This window comes from Peromyscus eremicus, chromosome 15 (genome assembly GCF_949786415.1).
Source record: "Peromyscus eremicus chromosome 15, PerEre_H2_v1, whole genome shotgun sequence".
NCBI classification, from domain to species: domain Eukaryota; kingdom Metazoa; phylum Chordata; class Mammalia; order Rodentia; family Cricetidae; genus Peromyscus; species Peromyscus eremicus.
Window position 1 is genome coordinate 3,814,502 of NC_081431.1, and position 24,844 is coordinate 3,839,345.

Consider the following 24,844-nt stretch of genomic DNA (forward strand, 5'->3'; position numbering starts at 1 on the left):
ACAAACTTGTCTGTATGAAAGAGAATTGTTCTGGGGAGATAGGCAGGGATGGATGAAGGGCAAATCTAGACTGAAACCTGTTTTGTAGCTGTAGGTTTGTTTTGTTTTTTAGTTTCAAAAAGATTTTCTGTGTATGTGTGAGTGCTTTGCCTGCACAGATACCTATGAACCACACACGTCCAGAAGAGGGCGTCAGATATCCTGGAGTTGGGGTTATGGACAGCCACAAGTCACCATGTCATGCTGGGAACTGAACCTGGGTCCTTTACAAGAGCAGCCGGTGTTCTTAAGCCCTTCAGCCCAGCTGTAATCAAGTTTTTGAAAAAGTAAATTTACAATCCTCAGGATTTTTTTACTAGTCTGTGGAAAACAGTGGTTACAGGCCTCGGTGTTGAGGAGAAAAACGTCAAAGCTCAGCTGTTTGCCGCACTTCAGAATGAGCTACCACGGGATGGGAATTGGGTCTAACAGAGACAATGAAACACACAGCTCTGATTAGGAAGGTCTGTGTTCATAGGCGAGAAACAGGGGGAGGGTGAACTGCTGGAGGGCTGCAGGCAGGAGGTCTAAGCCCTTCACCTCTGGACTTCTTGTCAAGATGTGAGACTGACAGGGGCCCAAGGGCAGCACTGTGGACAGGGGAGGGTTTCGTTAAGCAACATGGTGTTGAGTGACCAGAAGCAAGGCACACAACTGCTGGATGATGGGGAGACACAAGCCTCCAGTGTGCCAGGTTCCACAGACTCATCTAGATCTCAAGAGCGAGTCCCCTTTCAGTCTCACTCCTCACTGAGCAAGTCTGCAGCTTTAGCAGGCTTTCACACTGAACTGAAGTAGAGCAAAATGAACGCTTCTGTCCCCCTCATGTGAGCTGTTCTTAAGGACTGCGTAGCTAGTGTGGCCAGCGGCTAATGCAGCACATCCAGAACATTGCCGTCATCACCCTGGGCTAGTCGAGTTCTAGATACCAACGGGCAGGCACCGATTCTCCAGTCTGCTGGCAGACACGGCACAGAACAATCAAGTGCCTTCCTGGGGGCCCTGGCTAACCATGTCGGTTCTGTCTCTTTACTGAACCGCCCAGCCCCAACCCTTCGGAATTCTGTACAGAGGATGGAATCCAGGGCCTGTAAAGAGTGACATGACTTACAGTTGCAGATCACCGCCACCTAGGTCATTCTGAGCTCCACAGGTCACACAGGAAGAGCTCATTTACACTGGAATATAACAAGCCAATGTACCATCAACATCGCCACTGAAGGCAGCCGGCAGAAACCACTCCATATAATTTTCTTTGTATATTTGCTTTTAAATGTTTTAATGGTTTATAATATGCAGTGGTAAGAAATCCCACTTTGACCAGGTAAACATTTTATCTAATTATTCAGTGTAGCCTGAAGTGTGTTGGTAGGAAATTTAAGAACTGACCCAGCCTGGGAAAGCGCACGTCTGCAAAGTCAGCAGTTGATAGGTGAGGAGGGAGAATCCACAGCCAGCCTCAGCCACAGAGAAAGCTTAAGGCCAACCTGGGCTACTCGAGAGCCTTCTCAAAAATGAAAAAAAAAACAAAACATAACCCTGTGAAACAACAGGAGCACAGTAACAACACGAGCAATAATGCTGAGGGTAAGCAGGGCACCTGCCATGTGGTAGGCACGTCCTGTGCTTTCCCCTAACAGCACTACAGGGCCCTCAATGCTCCCATCTACTCATAAAGCAGAACAGTCTCTATGTCAGGAACCACAGTACGTATGGTGGCTAGTTTGAGGTCAACTTGACACAAGCTACAGTCATCAGAGGAGAGAACCTCAACTGAGAAAATAGCTTCACAAGCGTGGGCTGTAGGCAGGCCTGTGGGCATTTAATTAGTGACTGAGGGGGAGGGCCCAGCCCACTGTGGCTGAGGGCATCCCTGGCTGGTGGTTCTCTAAGAAAGCAGGCTGAGCAAGCCACGATAAACAAGCCAGTAAGCAGCACCCCTCCACGGCCTCTGCATTACTTCCTACCTTCAGGCTCCTGCTGTTTTACAACCTTGACTTCCCTAAATGCACTGTGATTCAGGTGAGCCCAATCAACCCTCTCCTCTCCAGTTGCTTTTAGTCATGCTGTTTCATCACAGCAATAGTAACCAAGTACTTAGCTTTCCTAAGGTCACAAACTTAGGTAAAACAAGTTTGGATGTGGGCAGTGTGGGCGCAAAGACTATGCCCTCACAGTCAGTCACGAGGCCACACAATACTTAAGGACTAAGACAAGGCAGGACTGCCCTTTGAGTCAGTGGACCTTCTTCAGTGCCTGTACTGCCAACTGGGAAACATGCTTACTTCCTAACTAGCATGCTCATCTCTTTTCTTTTTATTCATTAGTGTTAAAATTATAAACACATCCTCTCCCTGAATAAGTTCATAGAAAAACATAGTGCATCCTACTGAACATAAAGCTAGACGATCCCACTCCTGGGTCTGCCCGACACCTTGAGTCTAGTGCGCTTCAGTTACTTTTGCACTCTCTACTATCAGGACCTGCTTTTATTTTAACTGCTTTCCAACTTTGTATGGGGTCCCAGTACACAAAATCCAGGAGTTGATAACCACAACTATCAGACAGGGTTTCTCTGTGTAGCACTGGCTGTACTGGAATTCACTCTTGTAGACCAGGCTGGCCTCGAACTCAAAGAGATCTGCTTGCCTCTGCTCCCCTCCCCCCAATATTACAATTAAAGGTGTGCACCATCATGCCCAGCCTATCCTTTTTACTTTTAAGTAGCCTGTATTACTGAGTGAATTTCAGGTCTCAGGCACTGTTTCATGTAGAATTCTTCAGAAAGAAAACAAATCTAGTAGGCCACCAATTTCTTTTGTGATCTCCCCAAATTTTACGTTATTAAAAGAAGTTTTTAGGCCGGGCATGGTGGTGCATGCCTTTAATCCCAGCACTCAGAAGGCAGAGGTAGGTGGATCTCTGAGTCTGAGGCCAGCCTGGTCTACAGAGTAAGTTCCAGGACAGCCAAAACAAAACCAAAACAAAACAAAGTCTTTTTCTGAGGACCAAGTCAGACTTGTGGTAGAATAAGGGGATGGATCCTTGGCCCTTAGCTGAATCTCTCATTAAAGACATCATTTCCCTAATGTTTATCTCTGATAACTGAATTCGCCTGGAGAAATCTAGCCTAATTCAGTCATTTTGTAAAGACCCAAGTCTGACTCTACAGCAACTCACTGTAGAGCCAGAAGTGGAACACTGACTCAGCTCTTTCTACATCCAGCCAAGGACAGACAGCGGGCTCCACACAGCGTCTTCCCTGGCGCTCTAGAAGTTTTCCCCAGACGCTGACCAAGTGCAGACTGTGCACTGTGTGCAACTTGGTGGCTCTGGGAGACATCACTTAGAGTGGAAACTGTAGATCTGCACATGCTATGATAAGCAGAATTTGCTATTTGGGGGCAACATCTCATAAAGCAAGTGACCTCAGGGGAACCCAAGATGCCAATCACTTCTCAGCCCCAGAGGTAATGTGACAGGAAAAAACCTCAAACAGCATTTAAAAACAACTCAAGTCTTCTTATGAATCAGTATGACTTTGAAGAGAAGACAGTAAAACGCCAAGCACAGAAATGAAGAGATTTACTGACACAGGGACTCCAGGGCTCATGCTCTCAGTCCCTGCACTACAGCCCGCCCACTGACCGCACACTCGCTTTGGCAATGCTCTGGTCATGCTGTCCACTACCTGTGGTCCCCAAGCACCGAGCACTTACAGTTCAACATATCTGGTATAAAGGTAAATAAAGTATGTTGTCATATCGTTTTCAACCAGGACTGAATAGAAAAAGGGCTTTTCTGGCTAACCATAAATCTCTGCTTCCTGAGCATCCCAGCCATGGAGACTGCTGTCTAGACATCAAGTGCAGAGTTCATAACTTGTCTAGTAGAAACTAGAGGGAAGGATCTGTCCCTTTTAAATCAAAGGTGAAGACATTATATCAAGCCACTTTCACGTCTACAAACAATGTAAAAAGTCTACATTACAGTCACATGACCGAAAAAAACAACATACTATTCATTTCCAACTTTCCTATAAAGCTGCTAGCTGCTACATAGAAATTAAATTTTGGGTCAATTAAAGACCAAAACAATAAACTAGCATTGCTTTAGCACAGGAAACAGACAAAAGGTGGCACCAATGCAGCAGGATGCTATAACTGTGGACCACAGGCTCCCACAGTCTAGAAGGCAGGTGCCACAGAATTTCCAGTCCCTTTTGAAGGCCTCATTCTCCAGCCCTGGATGAACCTGACACACACTGGACAGGACTTCCCACTGCCTGTCTCATAACTACAGGTCTGGGCCAGTTAGCACAATAATTCTGGTAGAGACACAGTCAAATCTACCAATGATCTGTGACTATTCTTGAAAGAAAAGCTCACCAATCAGAAAGAACAATACAACTAAAATGCTAAGTGTGAGGCAGAAGACTGGGTGGTTTAAGAAATGAAAAGATGTAATCTTCTGGCTGAGAGCCAGGTGATTTCTTAAACAATCTCCGGAATGCCACACTACAGAAATTAGAGAGTGATGGACTTCACACTGTGACATTCACACTTAATGCACATGAAGACACAGACTCTTCTTGCACTTTGACGGCTGTGCAGTGTGTTTGGAGCACACTTAAAACCGGGTGTAGGCACTGCGAGGCTGCGGCTGCGGCTGTGGCTGCAAAGGCTGCTGGGCTTGCTGCTGCTGTAGGCGAATCTGCTGGGAATAGGGGTCCTCTAGGGATTTGACAAACATGGTAGTTCTGGGGCCGGTCTTCCACACAATGCCGTTGGCGTCTCTCACCGAGGACTCCACTGTAATGCTGTGTGTTCCAAGGACAGCGAAGTTCAACAGAAACTGGGTGCTGAAGTAGTCATTATGTGGCTCAACCCTCTGCTCCATCTCATTGGTCATGCTATCGATGGGAATCTGGAACACAGGAATTGTTAAATACCAGCAAGAGCTGCTTTCTCAGTGTTCTCTAGGAGCCAGGCCCTGTCTAAGGATAAGTACATGAATTCTCATTACGATTTCCAGCAATATCTGAGGTCACTCAACCATAGAGGTATCTGAGCACAGTCCACACAGCCCTTCACGTGGCATTCCCCAAGTTCTTATGGAGAGGTTAAGGGCACCATGCTGTGTCATCAGTCAGAAGAAAGACGGGAAGAGAATGACAGCTGAGCCTCAGGGAGTGGACAGAGTGCTGGGTGAGAGGACATCCTCCAAGAAAACCAAGTGAAAATGGTGGCCTCGCCAGTCCTTCCCTCAGCTTTAGTCTAAAATCATGATGATGAAATGCTCATACACATGTGTGTACACACATCATATACTTGCTGGTGTGGGTATGTATGTACATGTGGGCGTGTGTGTGTGTGTGTGTGTGTGTGTGTGTGTGTGTGTGCACGTGAGCACATTTAGTGGAGGCCAGAAGTCAATGCTGGGTGTTTTTCCTCAATCATGCTCCACCTTTATTCTTTGAGACAGGGTCAGTGAACTTGGTTTCCCTGATTTGGCCAGGGTGGCTGGTGAGTGAATCTTCGGCATCCACTCAGGGTTAGCTTTTTACATGGGTTGTGGGGATCCAAATTCAGGTCCTCATGATTGCAAGTGGGCACTTTACCCACTGAGCATCCTCCCTGGTCTAGAGATTGCCTTTTAAGCCTTCACCTTATTTCTTGTTACACTGACTTAGTTCAAATATACCAGAGTAACCTGGGCACATACTGTGGATTAAATCACCACAAAATTGGAAAGAAATGTCTCAGCAAAGAGACAATGGTATTGATGTGAACATATGCAATATCCTAGTTTTAGATAGCAACATCAATTTCTGATTGATGTTGGTGGGAAACCTGGTCAGAAGCCCGTGGTCACATAGTACATAGCCTGACTGATGCTGGCAAACACTTAACCTACCTCATGACATCTCAAGGTAGCTAACTCCCAAGGTTCCTTTGGACATTATGCGCCACAGCAGGCAGCACTCCTTTGTGAGAAGCTGGAGCCGAGATGGTGTCAGAGGAGGTGGGTCTTATGAACAAGGTTTCAGGAAGGGAAGCAGGCATGGGGAGATGAGCTCTCTGAGATGCATGGGACTAGGCGGGGTGGGAAACTTGATTAGAGGCGCATGGCCACATAACTCTTGCTGTGTGGACCTCAAATAGGTTCCAGACTGCACTAAGAGTCACAGAATTCATGTTTTGATCTTTGCTGGAATGCTTTGCCCACTAACTGGTTCAAGCAGAGAAAACAGACGAAGTTTCCCCAGGCCTCAGTTATGCTTCTGTTATGACCTCCTGATCTGTGTGGAGGGGAAGCTGCCAGAATAGAGGAGAGCTCCACCTGGGGCCAGTAAGCTACACACAGTTCTTCTGCATGTGAGTTACCTTGTAGTCTTGGCCAGGTTTGCTCTGCAGTGTGGAAGAGACACTCAGACACACAGACTGAATTCTTCGGAAGAGTCCTGGTTTAGACCCATGCTGAACGACACCTTCCACCTTCAACGCCAGCTGCTGGTTGTTCTGTACAGCAATGGGCTCCGCGGGGTTCCGGGGAGATGGCGACAGAGCAAGCTGGGGTGGAACAGTAATGTAAGTGTGACAACCCAAACCAAGCTTCCTTCAACAAACCCGGCTCCCCTGATCACAGGGACAGATGAACGTCCTCATGTGACTGTCCCTGGCAGTAAGCTATTCCCAGGACCTCCCTGTGCTGGCACCACCCTACAGACAGGCCTTCCAAGTCAAGCTTCCTTCATCTCCTTTAAATGTGCTCTGTGCTTTCATTTAGACCTGCTGTCTGAGGGAAGCACTCAAAGGCACTGTCTGCCAGGGTTCTTGTGGGCAGGCTTTCTGCTGCAGGATGGGGAGGATGCAATGAACCACCACTTCCTCAAGTGAAAAGCTATGTATAGATTTTCATATCCACTGGATATCTCTTTGCTTCTAGGAAAAACATTTTTTTGTGTGCAATTCTCTTAAGTAATTTAAAATAGACTAAATTCAAATACAAACAAACTTAAAATTCTAAGAAAATTCACATAATGAAGTTAATATGGCATTAAAAAAAGCCAGTTTCCACAATGAACCCCAAAACAATTAGGGGTGTTAGGGATTGATCCTGAGGCCCCACGGTTGCTAACTGAGTAACATTTTTTTGCTTTGTTTTGTTTTTGAGACAGTGTAGCTTTGGAGAGTTTCCTGGATCTCCCTCTGTAGCCCAGGCTGGCCTCAAACTCACGGAGATCCACCTGCTTCTGTCTCCTGAGTGCTGGGATTAAAGGTGTGAGCCACTACTACCTGGCCTGAGTAACATTTTGAACTTACCATTTTTCTTTAAATCTTAGATGTACCTTAACTGTAGAAAGCTCAAGTGTGGCTAAAGGTGAACGTTACTGACTCTGCACTTGTCACCGACTGTGCAGACAGCTTGCCTCAGGCCTGCTCCCTTCCATAATCGGCTTTCCTAACATTTAAGGTCTTTTTGAAATGGTACTTGTAGCCAAAAGCATTAAATGGATGCGAAAGTTCACTGACAGGCAGAATCCAAGCATCTCTCTCAGGGGACAATCTCCTTCTTTCCCAACAATTCAAAAATAGCTTTTGAATTCTGAGTGGCTTAAGCATTTCAACGTACTAACTCTCCCTGTTGGCTAGTTCTCCCAACTTGTCCTTCAAAGGCAAGAGAGCCTGAAGGTAGGACTAGTGATGTTGCACTGGGCCTGGTTCAATCAAAGCTGGGTCTGCTCTCAACAGACTCAGTTCAAGACCCTGGAAGGCAACTGAAATAGACTTACAAGAACTCATTTCTGGAGGTAAGAGATGACGGATGGACTCCCGCTACCCAAATGTCTGTCTTACAGCAACTTTCAAGCCCCACCGTCTTCCTCAAATCATCCAATAAAGGGGGGAAAGGCAGACAACTAAAGTCTTAGAACCAAATTTTTATCTACGCCAAAGTGAAGATACTAAACCTTAGCTATGTCCCATTCAATCTTCAGAAGCTAGCTAGCTAAGTTTTACTACATTTGTCTGTGTGTATGTTGGGGTGTGGGTGCCATGGCACACATGTGGAGGTCCGAGGACAACTTGTAGGAGACATTCTCTTCTATTGTGTAGACCTTGGGGACTGATATCAGGTGGTCAGGTGACATTCATTAATCAACAAACCATCTCTCCAGCCTCACTTAGCCGATTTTTAAGCCTTAAGTGTTTTCTGTCTTACCTTGATGCTGGTGGACTGCAGTTTCTGGAAAAAGTATCTCTGAAATGAAAGAGGAACTTTCAGCAAAGCGATGATGGCGTTGCAGAGGCATGCTGTGTGCTGTGGGAGAGAGAAAGCCAGCTGAAAAGAAACCTGCAGACCTACCAACAAATAGCACGTTCAGGGCAGAGCTGGAAACACACATGCTCACATAAATGCTTCCAAGAGTACACACCATTCAGCAAGAAGGTACAACATCCACAACCACACATGGTCGAACTCAAATCATTCATGTCCAGAGATGCAATCAGTGGGCTGGAGAGATGGCTCAGTGGTTAAAAGCATTGGCTGCTTCTCCAGAGGACCTGGGTTCAATTCCCTTCACACATGGCAGTTCACAACCATTTGTAACTCCAGACCCAGGAGATCTGACACTCTTCTCTCGATTCCTCAGGTTCCAGGCACATATGTAGTACACATTCAGTCAAATAAACACACACACACACATACACACACACAAATAAAAATTTAAAAAGGGGAATTGCAATCATAGATTTCTACCTTATTTTTTCATTTTAATTTTTTAAAAAATTAAGACTTACTAGTTTTATTTTCTGTGTGTTTTCAACCCCTACAGCATGACAGAATCACGTGGAAGCGTCTGAAAAGTGCTGTCCCTTGTCTTATGACAAGATTATGCGCTGAATAAACCTACCGAGGCAGGCTGGGCGTGGTGACACACGCCTTTAATCCCAGCACTTGGGAGGCAGAGGCAGGCAGATCTCTGTGAGTTCAAGGCCAGCCTGGGCTACAGAGCTAGTTCTAGGACAAAAAAAAAAAAAAAAAAAAAGGCTAGAGAGATGGCTCGGAGGTTAAAAGCACTGGCTGCTTTTCCAGGGGTCCTGAGCTCAATTCCCAGCAACCACATGGTGGCTCACAACCATTTATAATGGGATCTGATGCCTTCTTCTGGCATGTAGGTATACATGCAGACAGAGAACTCACATTTATGTATAAAAAAATACATAAATAAATAAAAGTAATTGGAAAAAGAAAGGGGGGGTGGGGGAACAAACAACCAGAGGCTAAAAGTATTGTAAGCCCAGTTGCACTCAACATGTTTAAATACACTGAACATGATACATAGTTTAGGTCAGTCTACCTCAAAAGTGCCCAGACACTTATTTTAACTACTATATGGGCAAAACCAGTCATCTACCACAAAGCCTGCTTTATAATGAAGCAGTGAGTATTTCATGTCCTTTACTCAATGCTGTACTGACTATGAGATGGGCTGAGCACTCTGAAACATTTGCTGTCTATACCTCTGTGAGGCTTAAAGTTCTAACTCTAGTACCACTGTCCACGGGCCAGACCTCCATCCTAACTCCTGGTACTACTATCCACGTGCCGGACCTCCACCTTAACTCCTGGTATCACTGTAGGGAACCAGGCCTCCATTCCAGATTTAGAGTCAGCTGTCCTTGGGGAGTGGTCAGGAAGGGATGACTGGATACCAACAGAGTTTTTAAAAAGCTCCCAAAGTGATTCTAGTTTGGAAAGAGAGAATAAAGACTTACTACAACTTCAATTTGATTGTTTAAAAAGAGCAAAACAAAAAAACTGGTCTGCACCTAGGCAAGTCAGATTAGATAGAAGTTGCCTGCACCTGGGCATGTGAGATTTGATATGTGGTCATACAGTCAAGAGAGAGGCTAAATGCGGCCACGGACGGGATCGTTTTAATCTTTATCACTGATATCTGTGGTGGATAAGTGCATAAAATACAATCAATAGTGACAGTGTAAAATCAAGTTCTGTGACTGCAGAACGGCTATTCTAACTGCATGGAAGTCCACTGACAGGCACTGAATGTAGGTCTGGCTAATCTCCTTGTGTGACATTTTTAATTTGCATGTTCTTTACAATTAAGTTTTATTAAAATAAAGTACCAGAAATGTATTTAAGAAAATATCCACTTCCTCAATGATAAAAACTTAGCAAACAAATACCACTTGCCATGTAGGAAACAGGGGCGTATTTTCGGTTGAGCGACTCCACCTCTTCCAGGACATGATTGTACACGGACATCATTCTTCTCTCATACTCACTGTCAGCATGGGCAGTCCCCGTGGATCCATACTCCTGGAAGCTGAAGCAGAGACCAGCACAGTTAACCCATCCAAGCAGTGACCCCTTCAGTACCTCCATGTACTGGCTAGACATGGTCCACATTCTCACTTCATCTTTTAAAAACTGAAGTTATCTCCAATTACAGATAAGGAAACAAACTTGGAAAGAATCATGGGCTACAGTCGCACAACTATTAACTGACAAGCTGGAATTTAAAGCTAAATCTGACTACAGATGATGTAATTCTTAACTATTCCCATGAAGGTCTTTAAATGTGTCACCATATGGGAAAAAGACACTTGAGAAGGGGCCAGCAAGTAATACACTTATATGACATCACATAAATAACAGACAGAAATACAGACATGAGAGCAGGCTAACAGATCACTAGGTCAGAATGCCATCATTCAACTCACCTTGCTGACTCTGGATCCAAAACCAGGGCTTCTATGGCATGAGACATCAGTAAGCAGCTCTGCTGCTGTCTAGAGCATGTTAAGTCACATGAGGACACAAAAGCCACTTCACACTTTCGCTGTCTGAAGATTAAACATGAGCACTGCACTTTTACAGTTACCCACTCCATGATGGAGGGTGCTTTTCCCTTCTAAGGGGTACGCACTGTCTACACCAGCAATTTAAACTCTGTTCCAGGCAGGGTGGTTTAGAGCCCAATGTGGGCACAGACCCCTTCCTCAGTCACAGCAACTGCACCCCTACCCCAAGGGACTGAGCCCAGGGCCTTGTACATGACACACGTGTGCTTCCACCACTGAGCTATCAATTACCCCTCCCCCACCCCCGCCTTTAACCTGCTTTCACAAACAGCCAGTCATGGTGGCACACACCTGTGATCCCAGTACTCAGGAAAAAGAAGCAGATGGACCTCGGTGAGTTTGAGGCCTGCCTGATCTACACAGTAAGTACTAGGAGAGCCAGGGATACATAGAGACCCTGTCTTAAAACATTTTTTTGCGGGGTGGGAGTGGGTGGGGGGTCCTCAAGGTCTCACTAAGTTCCCTAGGAGGGCCTTGAACTTACAACCCTCCTGCCTCAGCCTCCCAAGCAGCTAGGGCCACAGGCATGCCCTTTCATGCCCAACTGCAACTCTGCTGATTTTCCCCCTTAGATAAAGCAGTATTTCATGGGCGTTTCAAACAAACAATGAAACGACAATGAGGTTCCATTGACACAGGAAAGGAAGGAGGGAGAGGGGAAGGGGAAGAAGGAGGAAGGAAGGAGAGAAGGAAGTGAGGATAGCTGTGGTGATATTGTGTTCCCCAAAATATTGTGCACCCCAATAAACTTATCTGGGGGTCAGAGAACAGAACAGCCACAATATTAAACATAGAGGTTAGGCAGTGGTAGCACACACCTTTAATCCTAGCATTCCAGAGGCAGAGATCCATTTGGAGCTCTGTGAGTTCAAAGCCACACTGGAAACAGCCAGGCATGGTGACTCACGCCTTTAATCCCAGAAAGTGATGGCAGGAAGCAGAAAGGTATATAATGCGTGAGGACCAGGAACTAGACTTAGTTAAGCTTTTAGGCTTTTAGTAGGAATTCAGCTGAGATCCATTCAGATGAGGACTCCAAGGCTTTCAGTCTGAGGAAACAGGATCAGCTGAGGAATTGGCAAGGCGAGGTGGCTGTGGCTTGTTCTGCTTCTCTGGTATTTCAGCATTCACCCCAATACCCGGCTCTGGGTTTGTTTTTACTAATAAGATCTTTTAAGATTCGTGACACAGATAACCAACTGTAGCTTTTGTTTGGACAGTTCCTCAGCTGTGACTCAAGCGGTCTGCCACCCCACTGTATTAGACGTGAGTGTGTGTACAAACACTTGCCTGTATGCACTCACTTGCATGGCAGAGCATCCTGAGCATTCATTAAGCTTCAATCAATTAATCAATCAAAACTCTAAGAACTACAAACTCACAAGCCTCACAACTTCACAACAGTTTCCCCCTCTTTCCAATAAGACCAGGAGTTGCTACTAAGAAACTATGGATGGCCTCAGGAGGGTTGAAGGAACAGATGTGGTAGAGACCAACCATAACAAAGAGGATGGACTAGGGCTGTCAGCCACAAGCCATGCACTGTGCTGGGGCTGCTCACTGAGCACAAGGCTGGTGGGACCCTGGCTTGATTCGCTTTTTTTCAGAAAGGCCTTCCAGACTTGCCAGCTGGTTTCCAGCTCCCGGCTCAAGCAATCCTCATGCGTCAGTCTCCTTAGTATTGGGGACAACAGGCTTGTGTCACTGCCCTGGGCATGACTCGGCTGTGGTAGTTCTTCCTGAAGGTAGACAAGGCCACCAGGAAGCCAGCCCTTTTAAAAAGACCAGCTTAAGTTTACAGTACAGTTATTTTGTCCCTATTAAAGTTCAAAGGAAGAAATCACTAATTAACTGTAACAAATAAGGATTATCATATCTGTATTTCAGAGAACACTTCTAAGAACAAGGGCTCCCAAACAACACAGGATACAGTTCTACGTTCCTCAGAGTTGCTGAGTCAGCATCAAAGGACGCCTGATAGAGATCTCGGTACCGGGAAGCAAGGCTTCGGAATTCTTCCATGGATTGCTTCATCTACAAAGATGGGGGGAACATCAAAACTAAAGCATAGAAAACTCATCATCAATAACAGTTCAAATATAAACTGAGTTATCATTTTCATAACTTAATTACATAGAATCAACAAAGATGGCAATGAAGCTACCAATGTTCACAGTGTGTAATAATTTACTAACAATGTCTGGAAACAAGACACTGCATTCTGGTTTCTTCAAGTGTCACTAAGATAACTAACACTATTATAGATATTCCCAACTTTTTAGTGGCGTTCCATTCTCTCTGTGTAATGCACAGCACCAGGGCTGTTTAAACAACACATCATCCTATTCTGCCACACAGAGGAGTTAAGTATTTGGCACACAACACTGACTGTAATTGGTACAACCCTTCATCCTCTAAAATCTCTGAAGTCTAAATACTATCCACAATGGAGAGAAACTAAGACATGCCTGATTGGAGATGCGGCCGCACCTCTGAAGGTCATTTCCTAAGGTCATGGCAATTGTGGTGGCGATGGCAGGGGGAGGGCTTGTCTTCAGGCTGTTACAAGTACAGATAAGTTGCGAGAAGGCCTGGAGAAGATCAATCCTGAGTTTTACAAATTCACACTGAAAACTTAAAGGATTCAGTGGTGTGCTGGCAGCCTGGAATAAAGAAAGAAGTTTAATACAAAGTAACCTGCCTGCCACTCTAGATTCGACCAAACCTAATATAAAAAATGCCCAGGAGAAAGATGCGCTTGAACAGAACATGAACAGAGTTTCCTGTCTTTTCCCCCTAAAGCATCACAGGGCAGCACAGCAGCATAACAGTTATTTATTTATACAGCATCTACACTGTGCTGGGATTGTAGGGAACCTGCAGATGAGTTAGAGCATGAGGGGACATGCACAGAGCACATGGAAAAGCTGCACCTTTTCAATGGGGGACTTGAGCATCCAAGGATTTGGACATCTGTGGCTGTTTAAGTGTCTTAGAATCGTCTTCCCGGAAGCCATGGGAGGACTGCATTTGTCACAGTTTATGCACAAGTCCTAATAACACTGATGGGTAAATAACTATACTACAATGAGAATGATCTAACATCAGAGAAACTCACTGTTGGCAGCATCGCCTGAGAACTTCGTTGACATTCAGAGGGTCCTCACTGCCTTCACTTAACACGCAGCTTGCTAAATGATCACTAAGACACCACCTCCGAAAGTTCAAAGATATTATCATCTCCCTAAATCGTACCACTCTCCTACCTCTCCAATCTGCGGCTTCCATCACCAAAACCATTACCAGTGTGCTGAGAAGTTAGACAGTGAGGAAAAGAAGGCAGCAGACATGTTTCTAGATAGCCCCACTGCCTCAAAGCAGCCTTCTAGCCACAGTAACTAAAGAGGTTCTGAGCTGACACTGTAGAGAGAACACACATGTTCGGGGGATGGAAGCACAAGAGGGAAGTCTGCAAAAGCACAGAGCAGCAGCCAGAGTGGGGAGCGGCTAAGCCCCGGCAGCACAGGTGGAGGAGAGCTGCTACCACAGCCTCCCACTGTTCAGCAAGCGTCCTAGTGGAGAGTGCAGCGATGTGTTTTCAATACGAGGCACACACTAGAAACGGGCTAACTTAACAGTAAATGGGAGGTACATCCTCTTAAAGATGGCTTTTTCAAACAGACTGATGTGGCTTCTTAGTACATAGTGCATCCCACACTACTCTGTCAGCAGGAAAGCTGGGAATTTGAGCTGGGTTCTACAAGTCCACCACAGCATTTCCGTCTGGTTGAGCTGCACACTGTCCTTAGTGGAGCTCTCAACTTACAAATGACGGACGGAGCTACGGAGCTTGTATAGCTGCTCCTGCACCCTCTACGGAAGCACACATCTGCCTGCACTTCTCCAACAGAAAAGACCCTTGAGGCACTGTGTGCAATGGAGAAATAACTATCCTAAATACTTGACTGTGTTGACTTTTTCAACCTTTCAATATTTTGTTCCAATTATAACTTGTATTAAGATACTAAAGAGACTATTTCAATTGTTTTTGATGTCTTAGGTTTGATTTATTCTTGTAGGAAGATGGAAGGAGATCCTCTATTCCCTCTGCCTCTTTAACTGCTACTTGCAAATTTAAAAAAAACTTATTTATGGGCTCATCTGAGAGATGGCTCACAGCACTGGCTGCTCTTCCAGAGGACTCATTCACACAGCGGCTCATAACCACCTGTAACTTTAGTTCCAGGGGTTGCAGACATCCTCTTAGCTTCCTTAGGTATGCGTGTGATCCACAGGCATACATGCAGGCAAAACACATAAAATACATTTAAAAATTAGCATTTTTAATTAATGTGTGCATGTCATATATGTGTAAGTCCCCATGGAGGTTAGAAGAGGGCTTCAGATCCCTTGGAGCTAGAATTACAGGCCGTTGTGAGTCACCTGATGTGGGTGCTGGGAAAGAGACTTGGGTTCTCTAGCAAGGCAGCAAGTGCTCAACAGCCATCTCTCTTACCCCTACCTACTATTTTCAACTTACTGTTTGTTACCAATTTTAGAAGAGACAGGAGCATAAGTCAGCATATATGACATGGATACATAATTGGAAAACAAAAAGCGCTGGCATTAACGTATTAACATGCATTCTAAAACCAAAGGAGAGGCCAGATGCAGGGAGGAGAGAACTCTGGCCATGCTGGGAAGATCCGACTGACGACCTGAGATGGCAGCCTCAAAGGCTGCTGTGATGAGCTTGTATATTATACAGGACGAAAAGCTATGTTCACGTAGAACACACAGAAAAGAACACATCCAAGAGCAGTGTTCTTCATGGCTAAAGCATGTTACAGGTCACGGTGCCTAAAGGGTGGGAGATGTCTGTGTGAGTCTGACTAATGTCAAAGAGAGACAACAGGATATCATTTACTCTTCTCAACATTGGGGCTGAACCTGAAATGAGCTGGGTTTTAAAGGTCAGCAGATGCAGCAAACACTGGGAACAGTCAAAACTGCCCCCAAACGCTCCCCAGGAAAAGGAAAAACAAACTTCCTTTCACCCTGGGCCGAGGTTACCAGCTGGCAGAGCAGTTCCAACTCACTTCAGTGGCTACTTCCTCCCCATTATTTTTCTTTCATGCTGTTTTTGTTTGTTTCTGCTTTTTGTAAAGTTATATTTGTGTTACAGATCTATTAGGCTAAAAAAGAAACCTGATAAAGGTATGAATGTTGATGTATGAAAACAGTAACATAAGCTTGTTATCTTAGCTACTTTTAAGTGTGTTTGGTTGTATAAGTATAGTAACCTTTCTTACCTTGCAGAACTGGAACTCTGTATTCATACCCACACTCTCCCCTGCTTCACAGCCCTGGCAACCACGTCTTACTTTCTATCTCTGTGAATTAGAGCATGTGCACCCTCATCCCTTGTAATGAGGGGATGGAGCCGGGCAATACTCCCCAACTCAATCACAGACCCATCTCCTTAACATGTGACAATCTTTATTTCTACAAAGCAAGATCCCTCTATTATAAAGCGTTACAATGGGAATTAAATACTGCATTGCTAATGGTACCTAAATAAGGATGTAATAAGCACAGAGTTTTGAACCCTTTCCGCTTCTCTCTCTTCTTTTTGCTATTTTCTTCTGGTGTGGTGTACGTGTATCTTTTCTTTTCAAAAAGGGTCTCGTACTGTAGCTCATGCTGGCCTGCAACAACTCACTAGGCAGTCCAGGCTAGAGTCATACATAGGACAACCATCTTGCCTCAGCTTCCTAAGTGCTGGAATTACAGGAATGAGCCAGCACATGCAGCTTCCTAGCTCCTGTTTTTATCTTCAAAGAATACTGGTTGGCATTTGGCAAGTTTCTGTAATGTGCTGAATATAGTAATTCCATTCAACAGGAGAAGAACTGAGGTCCAGAGCCCTACCTCAGGCACAGTGGACTAATACGGAATCAAATCTCAGTCAAATCTCATCTGTCAGTCAAGTGCTTTCTTCCTAAATAAAAATCCAGTCTTCAATTTCTAGCAAGTAACTATAGACATTATACATAACAGAAGAGTGCTAAATAGTTAACAGACTTTTCAAAAAACTATTTCTATCTACCTCACTATTATGTGAATCTATCTGCCTAGCGGATTTCATTTTTTAATAATTTTATTTTTTTATTTTTTTTTATTTATTTTTTTTTTGGTTTTTCAAGACAGGGTTTCTCTGTGTAGCTTTGCGCCTTTCCTGGAACTTGCTTGGTAGCCCAGGCTGGCCTTGAACTCACAGAGATCCGCCTGGCTCTGCTTCCCGAGTGCTGGGATTAAAGGTGTGCGCCACCACCGCCTGGCTAATAATTTTATTTTTATGTGAAAGTTTTGCTCACATGCATGTCTGTGCACTGTGTGTGTGTGTGTGTGTGTGTGTGTGTGTGTGTGTGTGTGCGCCTGCAGAAGCCAGAAGAGGGCACTGGATCCACTGGAAGTAGAAAGACAGAGGGCTGGGAGCCACTATGTGGGCACTGGGAACCAAAGCTAGATTCTCGGAAAGAGCTGCCAGGGCTGAGCATCAAGCCCTGCCCAGCACTTTTTACCACAGAATGGTCAATAATCTCCCATTCTACATAAACTAGAAAAATCAAACGATTTTACTGATCCAAACCAGTAATTTTACCTTTAAATGTTCTATGACATATTAGCCTGATAAAAGCATAACAACTTTTCCCTTCTCCAGAGCATCAGGAGGAAGTGGCAGGCAGTGCTGCCCTTTAAAATGGAGAGGCTGCTCAGGGCTTAGCTGGGTTTGGGGTGTGAGAGGGAAGGAGGAGTGGGGATGGGGGAGGAAATGTTATGGATCTTTATGCTTCTGGCTTAATAATAGATAGAATGTTATCAACATGTGCAGTAGGCCCCAGCTCAATATATATAATTTTCTAAGTTGTGTCACAATGCTTTAAAAATGTTTAATGTTGAACACATAACCTCTTCACTTTTAGGGAGAACTGACCAACAGAAAGTACTATTTTTAGGGAATAAGTTCTTATTTAGGTATGTAGCTCATTTCAAGAAACTGGTAAAAATTTCAAGATGTAAGAAAAATTAAGGGTCTCCTTTCTGCATTCCTTTATTGGCAGACAGAGTAAGAGTTGTAGGTGACTCTTAATTTGGAAACCACAGAGGGTTAAAACAGTGGCACATTAGAATTTTCAACATTTTTTTCCCCTTATTATAAAACAGCAGTTCTCAGCCTGTGGGTCATGACCCCGTTTTTGGGACTGAACGACCCTTTTACAAGAGTCACCGAAGACCGTTGGAAAACACAGATATTTACATTACGACTCATAACAGTAGCAAAATTACAGTTACAAAGTAGCAATGAAAACACTTTATGGTTGGGGTCAGCACAACATGAGGAACTGTGTTAAAGGGTCACAGCATTAGGAAGGTTGAGAACCACTGTTATAAAGTAAAAGACTCCCGTGTCATCACAATGACCAAGCATTCATCTACCATGCACAAGGCTCCAGGGTCAAGTCTTCACATTACAAAACACCCCGCAAACCTCTACTTAGTGAGCAGCCAGACAGGAGAGGAGAATGGGCCTGTGCTTGGTAGTGGCACTGGGCCAGGCTGGCATCTTACCAATTGAGGATCTGGAGGAAGAAGACTATGCCTATTCCACTTACTCTTTCTGCCTGGATTCAGCAACTGTCTGTATGTGTGGTACCCAGTACTTTATAAAAAAACAAAACACAAGCTTTCATCAACCTAAGAATACGAGCAAGAATTTGATTTCTGTGCGCATGTATTATTCTGATATTACCACCAGGTCTCACAAGTTGTCAAAAGAGAATAACCCACAGCAGGACAGCACCCACAGCATTCACTACGATGGTGAGGACTTACTGTTAAGGAGGCAATCCCTTTGTGGTAGAATTTCAAAGACTCAGCAATGCAACCAAGCGCTGAACTGAAGCTCTCCTCCTGCAGCCCAGTCAGACACTGCTCGGCGTGTGAGAACTCCTTCAGACTGTTCAGCCAGAAGTAGAGGTGCTCGGACGCAACCTGAGTCAGCAAGCTCTGGTAGAGCTCGCGGGCCATGTCGTGGTTGCCCTGAGAGAGGAGGCGGCCAGAGGTAAGGCTCTACATTCGAAACTGTTACTACAGCAAGTAGAAGACAAACTCAGAACAAGCCCGAATACCACGTCTCAGATTAGGTAATCCCTTGAGACAGTCTAAATATTTACTTATGACATAACGCCTCAAATTCTTTACAAAATAAAACAGTTCCAATGAGAAAATAAATGAAGTGAACTGTAATTCAAGTCCAGAATGTTAGTCTAAAATACAGAAAATGTAAGTACTTGTGTGTCATTTTGCAGGAGCTAGTTAGGGAGGTGAAGGGAACTCCAGGGTGGAGGGGGAATGCCATCCAATGACTTGGAGGCAGAGATGCCTAAGACCCTGCTGTGTCAGCACCAACACGCCATGCCATTACACTGAGCAGTCTGGCCAATAGTGTTCCTCCCTACGGAAGATGGCAGGAAACAGAGTACCCGCTTCAACCACCACAGCCATGCTCCTCACTCTGTTCTCTGCACTTTCAGCCCTAGGTTTCTGGACCAACTACGATTTGTATTTCTTAAAACAACTCAATGATCAGGTTGGAGAAAGAATGGGAAGAAAAATGTGTGCTGATAAGTAAGGCCAGAAACAGCAGGGGGAGTGGCCCTGGGTACCACAACCTACAGCAAAGTACAGTGAGTCTAACAACCTCCAAACAGTGTGCACTGCCACGGACTTACTGAAAAGCTGACTACAACAGGCCACTGCTTATGAGGAAAGTTAGGTTAGGTCCTTTCTTTTGGCATCCTAAGAGCCCATGAGTAACAGGCACTTCCTGAGAATGGCCCCATGGGCTCATATGTTTGAACACTTGGTCCCTAGGGAGTGAAACTGTTTGAAGAGATTGCGAGAGTTAGGTGTTGGGCTAGATGTGTTACTGGGGGTGGGCTCTGAGGTTTCAAAAGTCATGCCAGGCTCAGGGTCTCTCTGCCTGAGGATCAGGATATAAAGCTCTCAGCTACTTCTTCAGCACCTTCCTGCCTGCAGCCACACCTCCTGCAATGATGATAATGAACCAATCCCCTGAAACTGTCAACAAGCCCCCAATCCAATGCTTTCTTTTGTAAGAGTTGCCTTGGCCATAGTGTCTCTTCACAGCAGTAGAACAGTGACTAAGACATCTTACTTTGGGTTCTGACTGATAACAACCACATCATTTAAGGTACATGCTCTGACATCCCACCAAGCACCATCATGCACCATCATTCAGAAGGGAAGCCCATACCATTCTGGAAGCCTGCCTGGCAATCCGGTATACTGTCCACCCACTGGAGACGCTTTCAAGCTGCTGCTTGATTACTGCCTTTACTTCCGCAGACAGTGCTTTCTGGCTGGCTACAAAAATCACAGTAGCCAAGCTTACCTAACAGGAAACAAGTAAGACAGACATGTAACTTTACTCAAAGATAAAGATAAAAATTAGAGATCATCAAAACAGAATACAATTTAGGGCCAATGGCATGGCTCAGGAGGTAAACATGCCTGCTGCCACGCCTGATGCCCTGAGTTCAATACCTCAGACCTACACGGTGGAAGGAAAGTGACTTGAAATGACTTTGGAGAGCTGCCCTCAGACCTCCCATGTGCAACATGCACACCTACACAAAGTAACTGAGCAAATCAAAGTACAGGCTCATTGTCTCTTTTTGAAATGCTTGTGACCAAATGAGCTTCAGACACTGGGAATTCAGCACTGACTTTGCTCACTGAATGTCCTTACTCAGAGATCCAATGCTGCTTACACATTTTAGGCTTCTGGGCAGCTCAGGTACTAGATTCCTAAACCGAGCAGGTTGGTTCAACCTGTAGGAAAAGCTCCTGGCAGTTGGATGCAGTAACTCAGAACTATAATCCCTGCCAGCATTTGTGAGCTTGAGGCCAGAGAACTGTCATGAGTTCAAGACCTGCCTGGGCTACAGTCAGACCCTGTCTCCAAAGAAAACAAACAAACAAACAAACAAGAGCTACTGGGACTGTTTTATTTGTAAATATTTTTTGTGGTCTGTGATGGAAGCCAGGGCCTTCCATAAGCTGGGCAAGCACGGCACCACTGTACTGTCTCCCTAGTCCTAGTGACTACTTTAACCTGCCATTTGCTTTTCAACTAAAGTCTAACAGTAGTGCTGGTATTCTCAGGTTCCCAGCAGACTGGCTCCTAGTCATTAAAAGCAGTTCCTTACCAGAAGTTCCTGTTGCTTGTCTGTAGCTGATCGTCCAATCAGCTTGTAGAGCTCCACGAGGTCACCAAGCATTCCATCACCGAGGACGGGCAGCTGCATGGCAATGGCTGCCAGGCAGTGGCACATGAGGATCCGGGCAGTGTCCTGAGAACTGTGCAGCTGAGTCAGCAGAGTGTCAACCACTGACCGGCTCAAATGGGGCCGGCCCTTGGCCAGCTTCACCATACAGTTGAGAGCAATCTGCACACCAAAGAAAAAACACACTGGCTATTAACTGAGCCTATTAGTAGAGTGACTGCCTAGCACCATCACAGATACTTCATGTGTGATTTCAACAGTGGTCTCATCTCACGTTTTATGAACTTTAAATATATTTTAATGGTTTCTGTACTTAAGAAATATGAAAATTTCTAGGCACGATGGCACACACCTTAAATCCCAGTAAGCATGAGGTAGAAGCAAGCAGATCTCAGTATGTTTAAGATTGACTTGAACTACATAATGAGTTCCAGGACAGCCGGGACTATACAGAAAGACCTTGTCTCAAAACAACAACAACAACAACAAACCAAACAACCTTTTTAAAAAGACAGAATCTTACTATGTAGTTTAGCTGGCTTAGAACTTACTCTGTAAGGCCAGCCTCAAACTCATAGTGTGGGGAAAGGGGAACCCTCATTCACTGTTGGTGAAAGCTAAAAATAAATCTATCATATGACTCAGTTATACCACCCCCTGGCACATGCCTGAAAGACTCAATACCCTACTCCTCGGATATTTTCTCAACCATATTCATTTCTTCTCTAGTCACAAGAGCTGAGAAATGGATAATAAAAATGTGGTACATATACACTACAAAGTACTATTCAGCTGTAAAGAATAATGAAATCTTGAACTTTGCAGGTAAATGGCTAGAACTAGAAAAGACCATATTCAGTGAAGTAACTGAGAGCCATGAAGACAAACATTGCATGTTCTCTCTCATCTGAGGCTCCTAGCTCCAAATCTTCAGATTGAGTACATACTCTAGGGAAACTATAGAGAAGAATAGCAGGGTACAAGTGATCTGATCAAGGATAGGAAATTTCAGGAAATCCTGAAATAGGAAAAACGGGGTGGGGGGCTATGGTCAGAGAGAAGGGAGATACAGAAGAGAGAAGAGGTAAAGTAACAGTCTCCCCAGGGAAAAGCACACCAACTGGTTACCCAGTAACAAATGGCCAGCCCTGAAAAGATACATACAAGTAACACTATATAGAGGGAGCAGATCACATTCATATATTTAAGAATATATATGTATACACATATATGCATGCAACAACAATGAAAATAGGCCATGTTAACTATCCACCTAAATAAAACAAAACAAAAAAAACCTATAATACATGTAAGTGTGTACAAATATACACAGCTTAAATGAAATTTAACTTGGCTCACAATACGCCTCCAAGAGCCAAAGACTATCTAACAAAACCCCAACACCAGGAACAAGAAATTCTCTTTTGAGCTGATGGTCAGGGCTGTCCAAGAAACTCCCAAATGACCTTGGCTGCATCCTGGAGGTGGAAGGTAAGTCCTATTGCTGAAGACACCATGCATCTCAGACACAGGGCCCAGAAGCCCCTGAGCTGGAGAGGACCTGAAAACCTCCTCTCCTGAGAACTAGCTTTCATGGTATCAGAAGGGACCAGGCAAACTTCCAAAGTAGGGAAGCAACCAACAGTCCTCCTCAGCTACGACACCTATGAACCACAGCGACAACCAACGTGTACGATACACCTAGGGCGCAACAGTGGTGCGCTCACCTTTTCAGTACCAGTGGTTCTCTAGTTAAACGTGAGATCCTCTCAACAAGAAGGAGATCATGCCTGCCACTGGAACCCAGCCAACTACCCAGAGCTAGTGAAGTCATGTGTCTTGGAGGAGAACCTATAACCACCACTTTACTAACTTCTCTTTATAACAGAAAAAAATAACAAAACAAAACAAAACACCCATCAAAATGCAGAGTTGTAGAGCCCAGCCTCAATGGATACATCTACAACTACCATACCTAAAGCTCAGAGAACACTGTGGAAGAGGGGCAGAATAAGAGTTAAGTGCCAGAGGATCAGGGAGTTGCTATGGGAATGTTGTCTCCTAAAAATGTCAGAAACTACACCCATGAAGTCTCACTAACATGCCTGCCTAAACATGACCTGAACAAGGACAACAAGAACAGACATGCTCACATGAACAGGGAAAGCCCAGGAGGCCTCAACCACACACAAAAAATTACAGGCACTTAAGGAAGGCTGAGGGTGGGAGAAACAGTCTTCCTCAGAGAAGAACACACCAATTGGTTACCCTACACCAAATGGTCAGTCTTGAAAAGATATATACAAGTAACATTATCATGCATGCAACAACAATTAATGAAAAATAGAGGCCAGAAATTTGAAAGAGAATAAAGAGGGGTATACAGAAGGGTTTGGAGGGAGGAAAGGGAAGGGAGAAATAATGTAATTGTATTATAATCTCAAAAAAAAAATAGTAACAACAATAAAGACAGAGCTGTACTATGTAGTCTGGGTGGCTTAGAACTTACTCAATAGCACAGGCCAGTCACAAACTCATAATAATCCTCCTGTCTCTGTCCTTCCCCAACCAGTGCTGGAATTGCCAGGCTGGAGGTGAAAATTCTTTTTTTTTTTTTTTTTTTTTTTAAAAATCATTTCTTTTCATGTGTATATGTATACAAGTGTGCCTGAGGCTGACTAGGGATCTTCCTCAATGGCTCTTCCTCCTACTCTTTGAGGCAGGGTCTCTCAATCAAACCCAGAGCTTTCTGATACAGCTACTTTGCCAGCTTGCTACAGGGATCCTCCATTTCCATCTTCTAGTCTGGAATTACAGGTGGGCCACCACATCCACCTGGCATTCAGATGAGTTCTGGGGATCCAAATTCTTGCTTGCACAACAAACACTTTAACTGCTAAGCCATCTCCCCAGGCCCTAAAGGTGAAAATTCTTAAAGGTACTAAAACTTCTATACTCTGGAAATTAATAAATACTTAGACATTAATGGGTAGTAATTTCATCCAGTTTTTATTTCATGGTGTTATCAGGGTTTATCTCAGATTAGAACTTGTAAGAGAGCTGGAGTTCTGCCTGTCTATATTGCCAATGACCACCATAGGAGTCCACAGCAACTTAATGAACACAAACATCTCACAACAAAACGCACCAAGTCTCAGGTTCCCATCTTGTCTTCCTTTTGGGATATCACCAGTCAAACAGCCAGTTTTCAAGCTAGGCATGGCACTACATGTTAGTAATTCCAAGACTCTGGAGGGCAGGGGTGGGAGAACTGTTTCAAATTCAAGGTAATCCTGGGCTACATACATAGTAAGTTACAGATCAGCCTGAGCCACATAGTGGCTTTGTTTTTTTTTTCCAAGATAGGGTTTCTCTGTGTAGCACTGGCTATCCTGGAACTCACTCTGTAGACCAGGCTGGCTTCAAACTTAGAGATCCACCTGCCTCTGCCTCTCAAGTACCACCACCAGGCCATAGTGACAATTTTGTGTGTTTTTGTTTTTTGAGACAGGGTTTCTCCGTGTAACAGCTCTGACTGTC

At 44.7% G+C, this 24,844-nt stretch overlaps 1 protein-coding gene across 1 annotated transcript in view; it reads right to left on the minus strand.

Annotated features, from left to right (window-relative positions):
- Positions 1–331: 331 nt before the first annotated feature.
- Ints7 (integrator complex subunit 7) overlaps positions 332–24,844 on the minus strand; it is a 60,314-nt gene continuing 35,801 nt past the window's right edge. The window contains exons 11-20 of the mRNA XM_059280631.1: positions 21,227–21,466; positions 20,272–20,409; positions 18,828–19,034; positions 13,400–13,594; positions 12,862–12,965; positions 10,791–10,859; positions 10,261–10,393; positions 8,263–8,361; positions 6,426–6,611; positions 332–4,965 (exon numbers count right to left, since the gene is read on the minus strand). Of these exons, the coding sequence (XP_059136614.1) occupies positions 4,669–4,965; positions 6,426–6,611; positions 8,263–8,361; positions 10,261–10,393; positions 10,791–10,859; positions 12,862–12,965; positions 13,400–13,594; positions 18,828–19,034; positions 20,272–20,409; positions 21,227–21,466 (1,668 nt within the window). The 3' untranslated portion in view covers positions 332–4,668. The remainder of the gene's footprint in view (positions 4,966–6,425; positions 6,612–8,262; positions 8,362–10,260; positions 10,394–10,790; positions 10,860–12,861; positions 12,966–13,399; positions 13,595–18,827; positions 19,035–20,271; positions 20,410–21,226; positions 21,467–24,844) is intronic.